This window comes from Notolabrus celidotus, chromosome 11, assembly GCF_009762535.1.
Source record: "Notolabrus celidotus isolate fNotCel1 chromosome 11, fNotCel1.pri, whole genome shotgun sequence".
Classification (NCBI taxonomy): Eukaryota; Metazoa; Chordata; class Actinopteri; order Labriformes; family Labridae; genus Notolabrus; species Notolabrus celidotus.
Genome location: NC_048282.1, coordinates 8,885,390 through 8,906,431, shown reverse-complemented (window position 1 = coordinate 8,906,431; position 21,042 = coordinate 8,885,390). Strand labels below are relative to the sequence as shown.

Here is a 21,042-nt window from a genome sequence, read left to right as displayed (position 1 = left end):
CATTTATTATATAAATAATACCGTTTTTGCAGCTTTGTTCACAATATACAGGAAACCAAAAACAACAGGCATCACTTGTTTAACTACACTAGTAATGTTAACCCAAATATGAGACCACCCGGATTATAATGTTGCATTCACTGTTGTTAATTCCTGCAGTGCTTCTCTCATATTGGCTCCAGTTGTAACAATATTTAATTTGGTAATTGGCCTTGTCAGTAATGCATGCATAAACACAGTGAACACATGGTAATTAGCTTACGAGCCATGCAGCTGTAAGTTAAAGCTATTAGGAAGTGTAGAGGAACTAAATGCACCGCTTAACTCCAAGTTCTTTCCTCCTTGAGATACCCGTTTTTTCTTTTCAGATCCAGATCCTTTTGCTGTATTTCTGTTCTCCTTTAACAGCGAGCTGAAAGTTTAGTGGCATGAAATGCACAAATATGAAATGTAATGGGGTCCAAATTCAGTGAACCACACCAAAAAAAACACGATAAAAAAACCAGTGTGTTGGTCTGCTTTCGAAAACTTTGACTCTGAGCTTGTCAGTGTTTCCGACCTTATCATTGAGTGATATCCGTAGGCTGGTACACAGACTGGGAGGATCTGACAAAGGCTGGCTATTAAGGCTAGATGTACCACTACAGCAACAGACAGTTTGCCTTGTTAAAGAGCCTTGGATTCTGACCTGAGCAGCAAGACGTGGGTATCTGCCTGGTCTGTCTTGTTTTTCTATCATTCTATTACCTTCAACTGTGAAGACGAGGCTGTCTCTTTTCACTCTCTCACACAAAATGAACCTGGACCAAGAAGACAACTTTTCTCATTGACTTTCTTTTTTTTTACTTTATCTTTAATTCCACAGCCACATAAGGCATGGTGAGCTAGCAAATCATGAGTTATGCGTATTCTTCTTATCTTCAATGTTTGGAAGTCCCAGGTTAGCCTGAGGGTGAACAGACCTCTGTTAGGACTCCCTCTTTTTTGTGGCAGTAGACAGCTCTTGTGGTGCCAAACCAATCATTAAGCTGAGAAGCTTTATTGAACTATAGAAAACATCTTGTTTTATTTTGTTGCAGAGTTACTGACTAACTCGCACCAAAAGCTATCATGTCAGTATCTCAGACGCTGTAGTCCCACCCAGGTACAGTGAACAATCCACAGCTGCAGCACAAAGATTTTGCTGCTGTAATGGGTAAAGGCTGAATTAAAAGTTATCTCTAGTCTTGTGAAAAAGACAACGGCTGTATTCTTGTGTCATGTTTGGCTGCTGCTAGGTTTGGCTCAGTTGGTGGGAGCAGGCGCCTCCTGCACAGAAACTACAGTCCCAATCGCAACAGTTGTAAGATCGTTCAATTGATGCACGCCATCCCTTACTCTCTCCCCACATTTCCTGTCTCTCCCAAAGTGCCCTGTCAAAAGGACGGAAAACTTGTACATGATGGTTATTACGCCATCATGTACATGTCATTTTTAGGTGTGGCTCTCCTGCCTTATTGCAGGTATTAAAGACAGGAATGTTCCTCGTGTGTCTCACACAAGCACCGGCCAGAGAGCTTTCTGTATTAATGCCCCTTAACTATATAATTCTCTGCCTCTGGACATATGAATGGTGAGCTCTGTGTGTTTTGAAAAGTAAACTTAAGACTTAACTTTTTAATCTAGCTTTTAATTTGGAATAATTAATTTGTAGCTATGGACTGCATTATTGTTATAATCATTGCTTTAACGTTTGTTTATCTTATTTACTTATCTATTTATTTCTTGTATTTATCTGATTAACTTTGCCTTATTTTTAACTTTTCTTTCTAGTCTTACTTATTAATTAATTTTACTGTGTTGATTTTATTTCATTTTTAAGCATTTTATTTATAATCATGTCTTTTCAAATTTTACCATTTCTGTTGTTTTCTGTCTTTGTTATTCTGTGAAGCACTTTGGGCTGCATGTTTGCATGTATGAAAGGTGCTATATAAATAGAGTTGAGTTGAGTTGAGTTGAGTTGAGTTGAGTTGAGTTGAGTTGAGTTGAGGAAGACATCAGCCTTGGTCAGGTGTGGCCCTGGAAGAGTAATCAGTTCTTGGCCGCTTTACCCAAGAGTTTAGTCACCAGAAGTTGTTTGTTTTTGGACTTCTCTACATATCTCTATATGAATAAATTAATTGTTTTGAACCACAATCTGGTCCAGCTGCCAACTATTTGTTGATGTTGATGTAAGCTATGGTGAAGTGCATCAACCAGGTCCCTTCTGGGGACCCCAGTTTTGCAGTACTTAACTGTTCTTTCCAAAGATTTGTTAACAGTTAGATGGGTGAGTTACACTTATTAAGTGAGCTTAGGTTTTCCTTTTCTGTTATTTTTTGTCTTCCATAATTTGTATGCTTTTGCATTTTCCAACTGATATTTAATTTCAAGATCTTTTAGTCTTGCATGGAGCATAATGTGTCAGTCATCTGTTTGGCACAGATCTATACATGGTATTTGTGGTACATACTGTTGGCAGTCAGATGGGCAAATAAATGTGTCATTCCTTCTAAAAATAAAGATTAGGGCTTAGAGTTCTGGTGTTCAGTGAACTTTATGATTCGAAAATGAAAATGTGAAAGTTAAGTCAAATAAAGAGAAGCAAACAGAGAGAGAAGAATGATAGGAAAGTTATGGAAGCTGTTTTATCATTCCCCAACTGAGTTTTAAAACTCCAAGAGCTACAGGTTGCACTGTTTTCGCCCTTTTCATTTCCATCCTTCATTCTTATGCACAAGTGCACACACATAAAAGTGCATGCTCTTTGGTGCAGTCGAACTTCAGAATGCTGGCAGCAAACGTCTCAGTTTTGCTCCAAGGATTAAACTGTGGATTAACGCAAAACACACACAATCACACACACACACACACATATAGTCACATATACACACATACTTTTACAGAATGACACAGACAGTGGAGCAACGGGGGGTTCAAGTCACCCACATCAAATTTTACAGTAGCTTTGTTCTACAGCTCTGCACAGAGAGAAGCTTCACTCCAACAGCGTAGAACACAAAACCAAGTCTGCCTAAAGTTTCTCACTGATTACTCAACACTGGAAAATAAGAACGTACGAACATGGTACTGTCTTCTGTTGTTTCCAGAATCACGGCTCTGCCTCTCTATTACAAACATCACAGTCTGTCTGTATTCTCTCTAACATGGTTGACAGGGAGCGGTCTGGAAACTTGTTTCACTGGCAACAAAATTATTAGACACAAACTCTAAATCTAAAAGAGGATGCCTACATCAAAATACTTTGAGTTATTGTTGCGTTAGAACATACAGTTGACTTTCATGTGAGATATGTACCTTAAACAAACATATACTTTCCAAACTTTTACTAAAACAGATATATCAACTAACAACTTTTCACTTCACCTGTATAATAATGCTTCATTATTTATTCATTCTGAGCTCTCTCATATATCTGAAGTCAGTTCGTTTTTGCGCCTGAGGTGCTGCTACCTGTTCGTTTGTTATAGTGTAAAACAACCAGCGAACAGCTGCGCTCATACTGTTGATAGTTGGCTGTAATTTTTCTGATAAATAGACAGAAGAGATGTGAAAATGAACTTTTTCTGGGTTTACTTTGACTTCATTTCAGAGGCAATATTCAAACTCTTCTCTACATTTGTATCTGTATAATTTTGTGGGTTTTTTTCTTGTAAGTTTACATTTACATCTCTGGGAATATCAAAGCTTTTTTCTAATTTACAACTTCAGACTTCATTCTCAATATTGACTCCTTCCTCTGTTTATTTTAGTTAAAATGTCATAATATGCCTTTGTGTAAGTCATGTTTTTAGTGAAATGTTTTGCCTTTATGATAGGACAGCTGAAGAGACACAGGAAACCTTCGGGAGTAGAGAGCAGGGGAAGATATGTAGCAAATGGTCAATGGTTGTTGTTGTTGTTGTTGTTGTTATTGTTGTTGTATTTCACTGAATATGGTCCGTGTTTTGTCCTCACCTCACAAAACTGATTATCAGAGGACTGCAAAATAAAACCACTTTTCAAAACTCAATGAAAACAAACTCCGGACTGACATGTCAGCATCCACACCTAAGCATTGTGTGTGTGTTATTCACAACAGACGTGCATGTGTTTGCTAATAGCAATAACAACGATAGTCATAATCAAAGTTAAACATTATGTCGTCACTGACTTATAAAAGGTCCTTTTCCACTACATTTCATTCATGGTGCACACCTTGATAGCAAACACACAGACACACATTTATCCTCACACCTTAATCCACTCATTAGAGCGACAGTGTTTAGCTCCCCAGAGGTCAGGGTGAGATTAGATTACAGAATGAATTAAAGCATAATCTACTCTCTGAATCCAGTCAAAGCTGTATAATTGATTATATAGGTAACACCATACAGGAAAATTAGATCATTTCAACCTCTATGATTAAACACTCGTGGATTTAGAGTCCCTCCCACCACATACACACACACACACACACGCTTGCACACGGTGTCTAGTGTAGAGGATTAGCAGTATCACTGTACAGTATTCCCCTGAGGTAAGATCACCTGCTTTTTAACATCAGCACAGATCAGAATCAGGTATGCTTTAAACTGACACTAACGCAGGGCTCTTAATACTAAGCTGCTGATAGCAGCATCCAGTCACTCCATGTTACAATAAGGAGGGCATGTACACTACACAGCTGTGTATGGATGTATGAATGTGGAGGGGCAAGACCAAATCTCTGTTGAATTGAATTCATAATAAATATTTACCATTATTCAAATTTGGTTCATTTTTAAGTAGAACCTTAAATGAAGTAATTTGATCTACGTGTTTTTCTTGGGACTGATCAGGAGGAGAGGGAGAACGAGGGTAAAGAGAGGGCTACCTTGAGAAGCCCATCAACACTGAGTTATCCTTCTTAAATGTAGTTAATAATTCCATATTTGACAGGCAAACCTTGTACGCAAAGTCCGCCTACTATCACCTTAAGAATATATCAAGGATTAAAGGACTTATGTCTCAGCAGGATGCAGAAAAACTGGTCTATGCATTTATCTTTAGCAGACTAGACTACTTTAACGGGGTCTTTACAGGACTCCCTAAAAAGTCCATCAGACGGCTGCAGCTCATACAGAATGCTGCTGCTCGAGTCCTAACAAGGACCAAAAAAGTAGACCACATCACTCCAGGTCTTAGATCTCTACACTGGCTTCCTGTCTGTCAGAGAATAGACTTTAAAATCCTGCTGATGGTTTATAAAGTACTGAATGGTTTAGGCCCAAAATACATTGCTGATCTGCTGCTACTGTATGAACCACCTCGACCTCTGAGATCATCAGGTACTGGTCTGCTTTCAGTCCCAAGAGTCAGAACAAAACATGGTGAAGCAGCGTTTAGTCATTATGCACCACATATCTGGAACACACTCCCTGAAAGCTGTAGGTCTGCTCCAACTCTCACCTCTTTTAAATCAAGTAATCAAGTAGGTGAATGTGACAAGTAGTGTAAGAATGCTGAGAATGGTCAGAAAGACTAAAAAAGATATATACACTTGAGGTCAAAATGATTAACCCCCCAGGAATTCTGGAACATTTCCCTTAAATTCTGCCCAATGTTTGAATCATTGATAAAACTTGATATAAGCAAACATTCACCAGTGTTCTTTAGTAGCTTTGGTACATTTTTGAATGTAAAATACATTTTTAGGATAACTTTATATCAAATATAGTGAAAAATGGGGTGGTCAAAATTATTAGCCCCCTGTGAATTTTTACTTTTAAAACACACCTGAGCAGTCAGTTTGTTTCCTAACAACACCTGTCGGTCAGTTGGCTTCCTAACAACACCTGAGCATTCAAACAGCATTGAGATTTCCTTAAGGGACTCCAAACAGGGCACTTGAACACGTTATTGAGGGAGACTACTCTTACTAACCATGCCAAAGACAATGGAAATCAGTCTTGAGCTCAGAAAGAAGATAATTGAGGCTCATAATAAGGGGGAAGGCTATACTGTAATTTCCAGGCGTTTTACAGTGTCTAGAATAGCTGTACGTTGCATCATTGCAAAGTACAAGGAGACAAACTCTGTTAGAAACAAACCTAGGCGTGGTAGAAAACGCAAGATTTCAAGAACTTTGGAGAGGAAAGTAGTCGAAGATGTCAGCAAGAAGCCCCGGACATCTGCCAAGATGATTGTTGCTGACCTGACCTCCATTGGAGTTGATGTTTGAAGGAACACAGTTGTGAGGGATCTTCATCATAGTGGGCTTCAGGACCATCGTCCCAGAAGAACCCCTTTACTCAAAGAGCGGCATATCAGAGCCAGACTGAGCTTTGCCCGAGAACATTTGAAAGGTAAAGATGAGTTTTGGAAGTCCATTCTTTGGTCTGATGGAACTTTTTGGGCATATGGATGTTGTTCATGTTTGGCCAAGAAAGGGAGAGTCCTTCAATCCTTAGAACACGGTCCTCAGAATTAAACATGGTGGGGGGAGCATCTTACCGTGGGGCTGGTTTGCAGCCTCAGGCACGGGAAAACTTGTTCTGGTGCATGGCATCATGAAAAAAGAAAGTTATGTTGACATTTTGAGGGATAATGTGAAGAACTCTTCTCTTAGTCTAGGCTTTGGTCGGCGCTGGGTCTTCCAGCAAGACAATGATCCAAAGCATACGTCAAAATTGGTCAAACAGTTCTTAAAGGACACCTAAACCAAGGTCCTGGAGTGGCCCGTACAGAGCCCAGCTCTCAATACTGTGAAGAATCTGTGGCGGGTGCTCAAAGTGAATGTCCATGCTCAAACACCATGTATTTTGGACCAGCTAGAACAATTTGCATTGGAAAAATGGGCCACAATCTCTCCAGAGACATGTGCCAACCTTGTAAAGAACTAGTTAAAGAGGTTGTTGTCAGGTATGGCTCAGAACGGGCGCACTATTGACTACTTAAGGCCAGGGGGCTAATAATTTTGGACATGCCATTTTTACCTTTTCTTGTTTCAATTCATTGCATCAATAAAATATCCAAGTCAAACATAGTGAACATTTGTCTTTGTTATTTTGGAAACACATAAACTATAAACACTTGTTTTTAATGGTCATTTTCATGGAGAAATCAAGGGTTTTATCTGATTTCACAAGGTGGGCTAATCATTTTGACCTCAACTGTAAGTACAAGTCCATTTCCATTTACCAAAGTTAAACCAAGGCGTCAGTCAGTAAACGGAGACAGAAATGGACAGCTGACTGTTTTTCACACTAATTATAAAATTTGTTTTTCATTTTCGGAAAGTTTGGCTCACCTGGAGGTTTGTCTGAACAATGTACGATCATTTGAGTGGGGTTTTTTTAAGCCCTGTTGGACTTTTTTTCCTTCACTAATGTTGCTATAAGTCTTGCTGATTGTGTGTTTGATCACAGTGAGAAACATGAAAGCCTGACAGAGGAGCAAGTTGCAGCATCATTTCAATTAAAACAAATAACTTGCAGTCATAGTGGCATAAAAATATATGATCCACTTTAGGGATGAAAAGGTGACTTACAGAGACTGTCAGAGATAACGACACACCGACAACCATAACGAGCATTAAAGCTGTGTTGTGTGTTCTGTCCTCATCCATACAGACATATACCACACAATTATGTCGACTTTAACTCTTGCTACATGAAAACTCAGTTTACTTGTGTGACACGAGCTCTAACAGCAGGTCAAGGCCCCGTTTCTAATTTGGATTTCAGTGGGAGGTTTTCTCGACAGCAGTAGCCATAATTAGCTACCCTCGCTGCAGCTTATTACAAGTCTACAGCGGGAAGCAAGGACGGTAACACAGTATTGTTAAATTGAGCTTAATTAAAGCAGCCAATTAAAACACTTATCACATTAGTCAGGTGTGCTCGAGAGAACATTTGCATTTAACTGGTTAAAAATGAGGAAAAGAGCAGATCACTATCCGTGGCTGCTTATTAGTCTGCTGTGTGTGTGTGTGCGTGTGTGTGTGTACATGTGGGGATCGGTGGGTGGGTGTCCAAGGCCCAAGGGAATAATATTTTCTCACTTTTGGAACAGCAAATTAGTTACCGTATGTGTAACTCCACATGTGGTTTGTGTGTGTGTGCTTGTGTGTGAGTATGTGATGTGTGTGTGTGTGTGTCTCACCTCACGTTGACTTCAGCCTCGGAGGCAGCTTGGTGGAATTGCTCCTTGCTCTGTCCGTATCTTTCCAAATTCTAAAGACATGCAAGAGAACACAGGGGAGGGGGAATATCAGAGCTTTTTCAGCATTTTGTGTGCATTAGTGTTTATTTTTATTTTTATTTAAGTGTGAATCTAAACTGAGGAAGACTATTTCACAGTACATTCATTACTGTTTTGTAACATCAGCACAGCTTCATTGAGACTTTTTGCAGCTAAATATGACAACAAAGGTTGTCAGTGTAACACCTTATTACTAATCATATCAACAGTTGGGTAATGAACTTTCTAGTTATTATAGGAAGAATTAGTAAAGAAAGGACAGAAGTCAGATGACATGGTATAAAAAACAATTAAGTCGATGTTAACAGTTGTGCAGGGTGATGGATGGTAGTGCTGGGCGATATTGACAATGATGTTATCGGGATACAATATTTCATATCAGTCTATATCGATAATTATCGCAATAAATATCAAATCATTATTTCATTTAAATGTAAAGTAAGATTTTTTGCTCCTGAGTGAAAGTTGAAGAAACCAGACTGTTTTTTAGCTTGTATCTGGATTTAGTTTTCTGATAAGTGTCTTGAATCCATCATTTTCTGACAGTGCTAACAGAAAGCAGGTCTTTTGTGTAAGATGAGATTTTTTCTGAAGTTTTAGTTTGTAGATTCTTATTGTTCTCAGATTGAGCTTATTTGCATACGTTGATTTAAATTTACAAAAAATATATCACATTATTAGCTTATAGAGTATTGTTTTGAGTCGTGCTCTCCCCTTTAAGATTACTAAGGGTTACGGGCAGGGGGATGTTGTTTCCCACAGTGCAGTTAAAGCATCACGGTCGTTTGGTGTTCAGTTGTCCTACGGTCGGGGTGGACATTAAACGTGTTAGAAATGCACAGCAGAAGTAGTCTCTGTGCTCTTCCTTTACCCGCATCCTGAAAGTATATTTAATGAAGTGTGTTAAGTTAATAGTTGAAGCAGAGTCAACACAGTGTCAGACTAACGACTCTGCTTTGACCAGGTAGGTTTTGAGTTTTCTTCAGTGTCGCTGTCACTCGTTTCAGCTGTGTTTACATTCCGCTCCGAATGTCTTTAAGCCCCGCTTACCTCTTAGTCTCTTAGTAATAAAAATAAATTCCTTCTCATAGTGTAGTGCTAGCATCACACATACTGTATGCACTATGTCACTTATGCTAAATAATACAAGTGCAGTTTTGAGGGACTGTGAAATAATTTGAATGTCAAAAGCTGCGTGTGTTTCTGTGTTTTTATTTATTCATTGTTTCTGTACTGCTTTTATGATTTTTATTATTTTAGTGCTGCTCTTTTTTTACACATCTTTTGCACTGATTAAATGTTTGCATTTCACTTTCATTGTGCAATGTACAATGGCAATAAAGATGTATTCTATTCAACTGTATTCTTACTTTTGAAACACTGCCAATGGAAAGGGTGTTCATTTAGGAACTGCTCTTGTTGATCCTAAAACAGGGCAGGAAGTCACCTGGTCATGACACTCCAAGATCATTTGGAGAGGAATGAAGAGCAAAGAGTACCTATTTGAACTTTTGTAGCAAAATATATTGTTTGCCATGACGTAAAATACAAAGCTACAAATATGTTATAAGCTCAGTAAGAGGACAGTCAGTGCTGTCCATTGGTTCAGTGGGTTAAACAATTACATGATGGCACTTCAAAGCACAATATCAGGCTTTGGGGAATGCCAAGCCAGAAACATGATAGAAGAGATTGAGGAACAGAGTAATAATTTCAAGCATTGAGTCCATTGTTTTAATAACATTAATTACAGTAATGAAGAGAAGTGAAGGATTATGGGAGCTTTTGGCCATAAATGTTTAAATACATCATCAAAATATCACTTTAGGGAAAAGTTGAGCGATTTGGGAGCTATGCTTGTTTGCCAACAGTTAGATTGGAATGTATTGAACTCTATTATATGTCAACAAAACCTGAAGCTGCAGCCAGCAAACAGTTTCCCTGGAGTAAAAACTGGAACCCATTCATTTTCTGAACGGGTTAAAGAAAAGCGATGGAACATGTTGACAAGGGAGCTCCAGTCATGCTGCTAGATGGATTGTTTCTTCTTTATGACAGCAAACCATCATCTTACCTCCTGAAAAACTATATTTATTCATAGAAGCAAAGCTTTAAAGGAGACTGTTTCATGTAGTCTGAACATACAAACAACAAACAAAGCGCTAAATCCATCACAACTTTTTAAGTAATCACTCCCTTCTGTCTCTCCAACCATATAGCCCTTCTTTCCAAAACTTCTATTGGTTTACTTTTTAATCCAACCATCCATCCAACCATATGCATCTTCCCCATACTGTATTTATTCATCTCTCCCTTTCCTTTATCAGCATCTCCTTTCCTGCCTTGTCTTTGAATTTTGTGCCCTCTATATTATTTAAGAGATACTTTTCTTTGAGTCAACAACACAGCTGAATGTCTTTTTCATCCTTCTTAACCCAAACCTTCAGCATAAAAGAGAAGTTTTCAAGATGTTCAACCAAAGGACAGCTTTGAGCTTCCACCCTCTTCTCACAGAACTACAGCACAGTAGTCATGCGTCATGTTACTTGTGCATTTTTTAAGAAATCGTGATATTGCAGCTTGCCCGGTGAGCACCAAACTCCAAGCAAGCAGGCAGTGGTATTATGATAAAACAAGCAGCTAATCCACAACAACTGCAGCCTTTCCTTTCGCTGATCCTCCTTAGGCCTTCCAGCACTCGGCATCTCCCCCCAAATATTTAAGCAGCAAACTGTACCAGCTGGGGAGGGAGGGATGACAGGGGAGGAAAAAAAATCAAGAAAGAGAAGCAGCAGTAAGAGTGGAGAGGATGGAGAGAAGGGATAGAGGGGAAGAGTGTCTGATAAGTGAGTGTATATGTATATGTAAGAAGGCGAGATACAAAAGGAGCTCTGCCAGTGACAGATGTACTTTACAGCTCACTCAGAGGTGTTAAATCTGAATGTAATTAGGGAAAAAGGTGATTACACAACACAAAGCTACATCTGTGTGAAATAACATTTAAACATGTGTGTTCCTCTCTGAAGTGATAAAATGAGAGCAGAGTGATTGACCACAGCTGTTAAATGTGGAGCCAAAGTAACAGCTCTGGTCATGTCTGACATATGAACTGAAGTTGGTTATCTTTCTAAGCGACTGCTAAAAACACACATAATATTAAATGCCAAAAGAAACATTGGATCACATTTGAGTTCGCAATTGTGCTGTTAATAATAAATACAGTTGGCTAACAGTGAGAGTACATTAGGACAGATGGGACTTAAAGTCTTAACATTCCTTCCAAATGTGGTCAAAAATAGTCCAAATTGCGCAAGTGCATGAAGTATAGAGTTGCACTTTGTGAAGGATATGTGGGTATTTTATAACATGGGCCCTATTTTTACATATTTAGGGTCTAAATCACTCAAAAGTTTTGATCTGTTCCAGTAGATTGCCTCCCCCAACAACCATCTGTGGACCCGTTCAGTTCGGTTCAGTTATTGCATTTCCATTGTCAGAACTTAGGAAGGGTAGCAAAATAACCGATCCACCTGTCCTACTTGTTTGGCATCCTTCTGTTGGGGTACCAAGTACCAACTGGAATTCCTCGAGCGTCCGCTTGAGGCTGGCTGCAGAAACATGAACACTCTTATCTGTTGGCTAGGAGGCTCAAAGCCCGCCTCTTTACCTCACACTCGTTTGACAGCAGTTATTTTGAGTTCAACATTTCCAATATGGCTCTCGCCGACGATTGGCTTCAAAACAGCGTTTCAGGAACAGACGGGTGACGTCACAGATACTACGTCCATTATTTATACAGTCTATGCTCCAAACCCGATGTTATTTGATCACTAAAACTTTTTACCTCAGTTATAATTCAGCTTTATGTACAATTGTATTCATACTAGGGAATTCTTGTGGGTGTTATAGAGGTGGTTGATCTTATCAGGAGGGTTGATCTTGTTAAAAACAGATGTTTAACACAGACACTAGTTGAGAAGTGAGAGGGGCAAATGAATGGATGCAAAGGGAGAGGGAGATTGCGCAAGACACAATATTTTCTGTAACCTGTTATTCAATAATTAACATAGCTCAGCAGCAGCCAATGTAATTCATTACTTGAAGGTTTTTTATTTTACCAAATAGCTGTCCTCGACACAACTTCAAAATAGAAGCATTGTGTGAAAACAAGAGGCGTCTCTCAACAGTAATAACAGAACATGCTTTTACTTTGAAAAGCCCTCTGGAAGTGCTTTCATACTATATTTGTCATGCCTTTGACATACATGTACCCGATACAAAGCCAACACAGACCTCAATGTATCATTTGTTATGTGTATCTTGGCCATGTAAGACTCAGCTCACACCAGCAGGATGAACTATCCAATCTGTTAACATGCGCACTGAAATGAAAATCAAGCCGTTCTCCAACATGCTTTTGATGTGAAGTAACTAAGGACACTGTAAGCAGTGGAAATGCAAGCAAGATCAGGGTTTACTGTACCAAACCATACGGAAACCAATCAGACCAGTTGGTGGAAACACACAACAGGAGCCAGACTTAGTGGCTGTGATGCAAGCTCTTGGGTCAGATGCTTTAAATCAATAAGTCCACTAAAGGGCCTTTTTTTGCCCCCGATAGGCTTACATTATTATTTTATTCACTACTTTGACAACATTACATGAAGGTAAAGGTATTGCTACATAGAACCTATTTAAACCAGAAGCAGCTTTAAGGGTCATTGTACTTCTCAAAGCTTACAAACTCCATTGACAAAAACAGTCCTTTTACCTCTGCCTTAGACTCATTTTGTTTTTGCTGTGAATATTTCCCTACTTTAATACTTGTACAATTCTTGCATCAGTGTTGCCAGTGTTATTCTATTTAATTTTTTCTTGGTATGAGCGTGCTTATATGATTTGTTCTTCTTATCCCAGGATTGCCTACACACTCCAGGATTGGTTCCAGGACGTACATTTAAAGTCCCAATCTTGCATAGGAACACAACAGCCCAGAAACATGCAACCAAGTGGCATTAGAATGAATTAGGCTTTAATATTACACAAAGAGACAAAAGACTGAGGGTGACATCACCGGTTACCATGGGGATATCAGCGATTAAGAGGTGTTTGCTGGTTTTCTGATCCAGCAGCTGGCACTTGCAGTGTATCTTACTTTTCACACTGCAACTGAACTGTCGCCCTCCCCCCTTCCCTTCTGCTCAACCTCCTTACTACACTCACATCTTTTCTCCTCTTTACAAAAAGCATCTTCACATACACACACACAGTATCTGTGCCTTTATCAGCAGTTGTTTTCCACTATTTATCAGTCTTTATTAAACTCAGTTGTCTTAAACTTGTTCAAACTGAGTAAGGGATGAAGTGTAGTGAGCGGGTGGTTATAGAAGGTAAGCCTGATTTATACTTCTGCGTAGAATCGACGGCGTAGCCTACGCCGGAGGTCTGCATAAATCCTGTACATACGCAGAGGCCTACGCACGTAGCTGACGTGCACCTCCACCAAAATGTAACTACGTGTAAAATAGTTGCAGACCGCAAGCCCTGTGATTGGTCCGCTCGGCGGCATTGTAGTTCCCGCATTCACTTCCGGGATCCCCGTTCATCAGCCGCACATCTGCCGTGTATTTCATCTCCTCCTCTCTATTCTTCATGTAATCATGTCTGTATGATAAACAGCAACGTTTATCAGCTGTAGATTAACAGAACACACTCTGAATCTCTATGGAAAAGTAAACAGAGATCGTAGCAGGGCCCTGAAGCAGGCGACCGGCTATCCGAGAGACCACACTGCCCTCAAGCGTTTCGGTGGAGAATTGCTGCACGTCACAGACACATCAACACACAAGTATGTGGTGCTCATGTCCGCGTCAGCCCCTGCTGTGTAGGGGCGATGCAGAAGTATAAATCAGCCTTAAGACTGAGCGAGACCAGATGCTTAGCATTTGCTTTGAGGATCATAGTTTTCCAGCTGTGAAGACCAGCCTGAGGAACAAATCAACATTTTTGCCACAGTGTCAACAGGCTGTTCTGTGGATTCATTTGATATTATGTGTGTGGTTAGGTTGTTCCTGGCATCACTTTTGCTGCTGAGAATTAATTAATGTTGTCATGGGGTTTTGACCATACAGAATAAAACATTTAACACAGCCTAGTAATAATGAGATATATTTTCCACGGCAGATAAAAAAGTACACTGGCTTGCTAAACAATGAGTCTTTGTTTTTGCTCTACTGAGAATTTATTTGGAACCTGTCAGCACAGAGACTGGCAGCTTCACTGCAAATGTTGCCTAAATCTACATAAGCTGAATCAAACCTGCCACAGTGTCTGTCTCCTTTCTCTAAGAAAGATTATGTATTAGGGGGTCTCACTCTTCCAAGCTGTATCTGTATTTGTACTTTGGCCTTCAGGAGTTCTTAATTCTAATTGTCTGGCAGGTGTGGATAAACATCCTGACTTGGATTGTGTTTTAATACAATATCCTTAATTTGAATTCAACTCAGATACAGTTATTGTTGAAATTGTATGTGTAATGTTCTTCTGTTTCACTTTGTTTCATTTTTCTTGTAAAGAAAATTATCTTTAAGCTTGCTCTGTTTCAATACATTCAATTGTAACATTTGTGTTTAAAGTTTGATCTCAGCTTTAAGTCTAAGGCTTATTCAACCCACTACAAAATATTCTGACATGATAAAAGTTTGTGAGCAGGTTTGGTATGTGTGTTAAGAGTTTGTTAGTGCCAATTTGCATTGCATATGTAATGCTAAACCTAGTATAATTACAAAAGCAAAACAGTTATTTTAACTAGACCAGTATGTTTTTGTTTTTTTTTACCTTGACACGTTTGGACTACAAACTTCCCGCAGTCTTCTTCGGTAGAGTCACGTGATGTTGTTGTGATGTGTCTGTCAGCTGATTTATAAAGGTTTGGTCGTCCTACCTGATGAGTCAGGACGACCACGCCCCCTGTTGTCCGACAGTCTTAGGACAGTATCCCAGGTGTGAGACAGAATGTAGGTCCCCTCATCCCGGTCATCCTGCCGTATAAGGTAGGACTACCAAACATATATAAATCAGCTGACAGACACGTCACAACACTACATGACTCTTCTGAAGAAGACTGCAGGAAGTTTGCAGTTGAAACATGTCAAGGTAAAAAAGAAAAACACACTGGTCTAGTTTTAAGAACTGTTTTGCTATAGCATACAGTATCAGACCTAATGAACCTCTTTGGACTAGTTTAATTACGATCATATCATCCTATTTAATTATTACATTTTTTATCCATCACTTGATTAGCCTCGTCCTCACACTGAGCTGTTGTAACAATACAATTTCCCCCAATGGGGGGTCAATGAAGTCTTTCTTATCTTATATTATCTCACTCGTAAGACGCGCTAACTTTTTTGAGATACATTTCATAACAAAGATAATTACTAACTAATTAATATCACAAGGGCATTGACCTTCAGATACCAGAGCTAATTTAATAGCTTCTGTTTGAATGCAATTAGAGCTACCAAATGCAGATTTTCACACATTTGTTAAAAAGAAATTCATCAGTGCAGCTATTTAGTTTAAGGCTTGGAAGGTAAGTTTAGGGGTGCAAGTAGCTCTATGAAAATACACATAGGCTGATTTCAAAACTGCCTGCTTCAGTAATTACTGCATACTGAATACTGCGTTTGAAGATAGTATGTAGTATGTTCTGTTGGATCTGTTTTACAGTATGCTGGTCCGTCGCTGGATTTCAGGTTTCGGAAAGCAGCCAAACTGATCGCGAAATTGCTTCAATAGCATCCACTTATAAGAAGTGGTTTGTATGAAATTTAATAATTTTCACAGCCCCTAAAAACTGAGTGCCCCCATCAAAAAAGAAGGAAAAAGAAAAGCGGATCATTACAGCTGTGCATTGTGGGAAACGTTACGCAAGGGAGACTGGTCCGCTGCGTACAGAGACATTTTCCAGAATCAGTAGACATCTGGGTAGTTTTTGCATACTGCACATTTTGCTCTTGTTCACATACTGCATACTAGATACTGAATTTGGCCAAATCAGTACATACTGCTAGTATAGTAGGCAGTCTCAAAAAAAGCCATAGTCCCTTACAAAAAGATACATCATTCAATAGTTGATTTCTCATGTATAAAGGTTTTATTTATACTCATGCGAAGATGCTGTAACGGCTGTCTATGATCTACGTTCACTGTTTTTTTCTATTGCTTTTGACTCATTAAACAATGCATCCTTATCAGTTTAACTGAGTTGGAAACAAAATAAAACTTGCAGGCCTGAGATGAGGATTTTCTCCCTCTCCACTCTTTAATTGGTCAGCTTCAGCTTTACTGTGGTTATTTCAGCCAGACTGAAAGTTTGTGTTCAAAGGAACACACACGGCTGTATGCACCGCAGATGTAAGGAAACTCACAAACACTTACCAAGGGAGGGAATGTCTTCTTATTTTATCAGACAGACATCACAAACATATGTCCACAGGTGGGTGGAAAAAATTCACAGACACACACTCACACATACAGAGTACTCTTTGATCCAAATGTAAAAGGTGCAGTCTTTTAACCCACACACACTCCCACTTCATCTGACTTTTTGGTCTGACCTAACACGGCTGCAGCGTCCACCAAAAACTCAAAAGCTTTCCCCGCTGTAACACTGTTGACCTCGGTCTCTGTACTGACAGTGTGTGAGTACAATGTGTGTGAGCTTTGAGAGAGAAGTGTGTGTGTCACTTTTTATGTACTTGATTCTTCACATATGTATGCCCGACATAAGTGTTGCTCTTTTTTTGTATGGCTTTCATCTTTCTCCTGTACTGTAGCCTCTGAAGGGTCAAAAGAGCCTCTAATGGACCAACAGTTGTTACAGTTAGCTGTCACCCAACAGCAAAACACCAAGTTACATGTTCGTACACTGGCCATGAACCGATGTCAGCAGCCAATTATTATGTGTTGGGTCTAATCAACACTAGCTGACAAGCTAGTAAACCTTATTGCTGATTCAGAGAGGAGGTTTTAATGAGCTGAAGAAGAAACCTGTTGGACAAGCTGATTTGTTTTCATGGTTAAACGTGAAAGAAAAAGTCAGCAGTTTTGGTGTATTACACTGTCTCTGAGAAAGATCAGTGACATGCAGTTTAGGATATGTTTCAGTGACATTTTAAGAAAACAGACTACAAATAATTTTAACCCATCAAATCCCATAGCTGTTTGAAAATCAGACAAATAATTACAAAAAGGTAGTGAAAAAAAAATCGGTACCAGAATCAGTTATTGGCTGAATTGTTATATTAAACATCGGCATCTGCCCTGATTTTCACAACTGGTGCATCTAAAGTGGAGTTTGTTTTATTGTGTCTTGGTTTCTCTATAAACTTAGCTTTGGATACACAACATTCAGAACAATTGCAAGCTTCAAGGCTAGCTATTTGTGCTACATCACCTAAGAATCTTTTCAAGTAATTAAAAAAATCTAATAATAAATTCAAGGTTGTTTTGGCAACGATTTTTAAGACATAAAGAGTCTGCTGTCTATATTTTAGTTGAATTTAAAGTTAAAATACTCAAAGAAATAATGCTTTTTGGTGGGTTTAGTAAATTTGTATTTTAAAGCTTAAACATTATAAGACATGTAAAGTGCAGTTAAAAACGACAGTCACTGGGGCGCCATTGGCCTAGCAGTCTAAGCACAGTCGACCATTTGCTGCATGTTTTCCTCCACTCTCTACTCCCCACATTTTCTGTCTCTCTTCAGCTGTCCTGTCATTAAAGGCAAAAATGTCCAAAAAACACAACTTAAAAAAAAAAGAAAGAAAAACTACAGTCACTGGGACACCGTTGGCCTAGAAATCTAAGCACGTGTCCCATATACATAGGCTATTGCCCTCGTCGCAGAGTTCGTGGGTCGATTCCAGCTTCGACCATTCACTGCATGTCCTCCCCTTCTGTCTACTCCCAACATTTTCTCTCTCTTCAGCTGTCCTATCCATTAAAGGCAAAAGTGCCCAAAAATATAGCTTAAAAAAAAAGTCACAGCCTGAAGTTGGTATTTCTCAGAGACATGAAGCTTGTATGATACAAACCAACCAAAGACCAGTGTACCGAGGACTGTGCCTTTGTATATGGGGTTCCTGCTCCCAAAGCACTTTAACATTTATCTACATCATCAGATGCATCCCAAAGATAATTTCCTTCATATATCTTGTCGTTTTGCAGTGAGGAACTTTTATTTTGTGATCTTGTGACCCCTTATCACAAAGTGTATTATCGTCTTATAGAGATATCTCTTATCTCTTTGCTGCTGATCTAGTCCTATCCCTGTGTAAGAAGTAAAAAAAAACCTCCAGCTGCCTTTCAACTGTCAAACACATCACTCACTGTGATTTTTTTTTTTTTTATGTGTAAATGTAAACAAAGACTGTTCGGCAGTGTACTGTTAATATATTCGTCTGACACATACCTGGGGGCAGCAGTAAAATGAATTGAAAATGTCTATTAAAAAACAGTCCATCATGTCCCTGATGGACTGTTAGCTTTTGTAGGTCATCTGGAGGAATCAGGATCAATTTCAGTTTCTTCTCCTTCAGCTAGAAACTCAACAGGAGCATTACATTGAATGTAGCTGCTTGGATTTGTTTACAACTCTTTAGGAATGTACACAAGCACTTTTCTTGGTAGTGCAAAATAATGAGGCAACTCTAATGTAAGCCGCATTTCTGCAGTGTTTAGTAATGATACGAATCTTATCTTCTCATATCTTCATCTCCAGATGGGTGCAGCCTCTGTGGAAATACTGCTAACAAGCTAAACTAATAAGCAGACTTGAAGCTCTCTCTGCAGCATATTGAGCAGAGAGCTTTCCACAGGATGAAAGTTTTAAACTTTGACTCAGGCTGCACGGGGCCCACAGAGTATTGCATACAAAAATGCAAGACAGCAAAAAAGTGGAGTTTTTAACAAAGTATTTAAAAACTTGAGCTCTGATTAGAGGGCCTCGAAGTGTCAGGAATACACATACAGAACAGCTAGTCTGTGTGTGTATGTAGATTTATGTTTGTGGTGTGTGTGCTAATGTGTATACAGTATGTGTGTTTTCTTTCATGCCATCATAAATAAAGTCCTCTGCCAGTCTGTTTGGCCGGGAAAAAGGGAACTGCCACTGACAATACTTGGAGTAAAGCGTTTTTTGCGTGTGTAGTGTGCAGATTTTTTTTCTTTTTGCTGCACAACGTGGAGGCCCCTGCTGACAGCGTGTCAAGCAACCTGTCAGACTTGGAGGAGGATTATTATCTCCTTCTGTACGCTCTATTTCCTCTACCTTCAAACTATTCTCTACTATGAAAAGAGTGTGTGTGTCTGAGACAGAGAGACCAAGCAGGTAGTGAGAGAGAGCAAAAATACAAGACAAAAGAAGAATTAAACGATACCAGTGGGTACATTTTGAAGTGAGCAAAGCTTTTGTCCACATCAGTTACATTTTTTATATCATACCACACATTTTACATAAGGCGATGAATTGGCAACTATGTCTGGATTGGTCCATGGGCTACAATTTGGCATTCATTTTGGATTATTCGAATAATCGTTGAAAGATGCCAAGGATTATCGAATAGTATTTTGGCTAGAAATGCCCATCCCTAAGTTGGAGATGAGCAAGGTGTGAGGAAAAGCCGAGCTATCAGATAACACTGGTGCTAGCTTGATTTCTACAATGAGAATTGTGAGATCTGAGATCTATGATAAAGATGACACAAAGTTGGATGCTAGTTTTGGCAGGTGAAAACAATTTATGAACAAAATCTATTTGTCTCTCCTTGTCAAAGAGTTACATTTTGGGAGTGTATTTGCTGAATAAAAACCTTAATGAACCATTTTCTGGTTTCAGTTGTAGCATTTTCTCAATTTCATGTAGCCAAGCCCTTGTGCAAGCCTTTCTTTATCCTCTTACTCTTCAAATTGTGACCATAAAGTCATTAGTAAATTTAAAGCAAAGTGCATGCAGCAAAATCTGGAATGTAAGTCCCACCAGTATGCAAGTTGCAGACTATTTTGGGGGGATAAAAGGTTAACTGTGTTCGTAATGAGGGTTTCCGTTACCGTCACATTTAGCAACTTGTAGTTTCTGTGCATATGTGTAGCTCTTCAACAACCATTTTTTATCACCACTCTGACAGCTACCGATACAGTAGTTGAGCTCAACCTCTGTAGTGTTATGTTGCGAGGTATGGATGGACCCACTGCCCATGATCAATTCATAGAGACTAGTGTCTTCCCTCTGTGCAGGGCCCCTTATGTTCTAAATTGAAGAATCTTTTGAAGAAACAATCACTCTACAAGGTTTATCTGCTTAATGATAGCTGTTCTCTTTAAATGGATGATCATGACCTCATGATTGACAAAAGCCTTAATATCGCCTTGCTATTTATCCAGCATGTGAAGTAGAGTGGTCACTTGCTTCTTTTTTAGCAGCATCTTCTGGGGAAGATACCGTAACACTACAAAATACGTCTCTCTGCATTTCATACTGACCAGTGTATAGGAAAGCAGCTCACTTTTTTAGATGATAAAAAAAGTATTTAAAGAGCATCTTATACACTAACTATTGCGCTAACTCAACAGAGGGGTTGGACTGTTTTCTCAAGGACTTCAAACAATCAGACTTCTTCTTGCGAACAGTAAAGTCGCCCTCTGCTGTCTTCTAAATGAATGACACTTCTTTCTAACCTGATTTCTTTTACAGCCTCTTGTTAATACTTTTTT

The 21,042-nt window shown here is 39.2% G+C and overlaps 1 protein-coding gene across 3 annotated transcripts in view; it reads right to left on the bottom strand.

Annotated features, from left to right (window-relative positions):
• The window catches only part of chchd6a (coiled-coil-helix-coiled-coil-helix domain containing 6a), a 114,218-nt gene that overhangs the window by 41,774 nt on the left and 51,402 nt on the right, over positions 1-21,042 (bottom strand). For all 3 annotated transcript variants that reach the window (XM_034696846.1, XM_034696847.1, XM_034696848.1), the window contains one exon: positions 8,167-8,237. In XM_034696846.1, the coding sequence (XP_034552737.1) occupies positions 8,167-8,237 (71 nt within the window). The remainder of the gene's footprint in view (positions 1-8,166; positions 8,238-21,042) is intronic.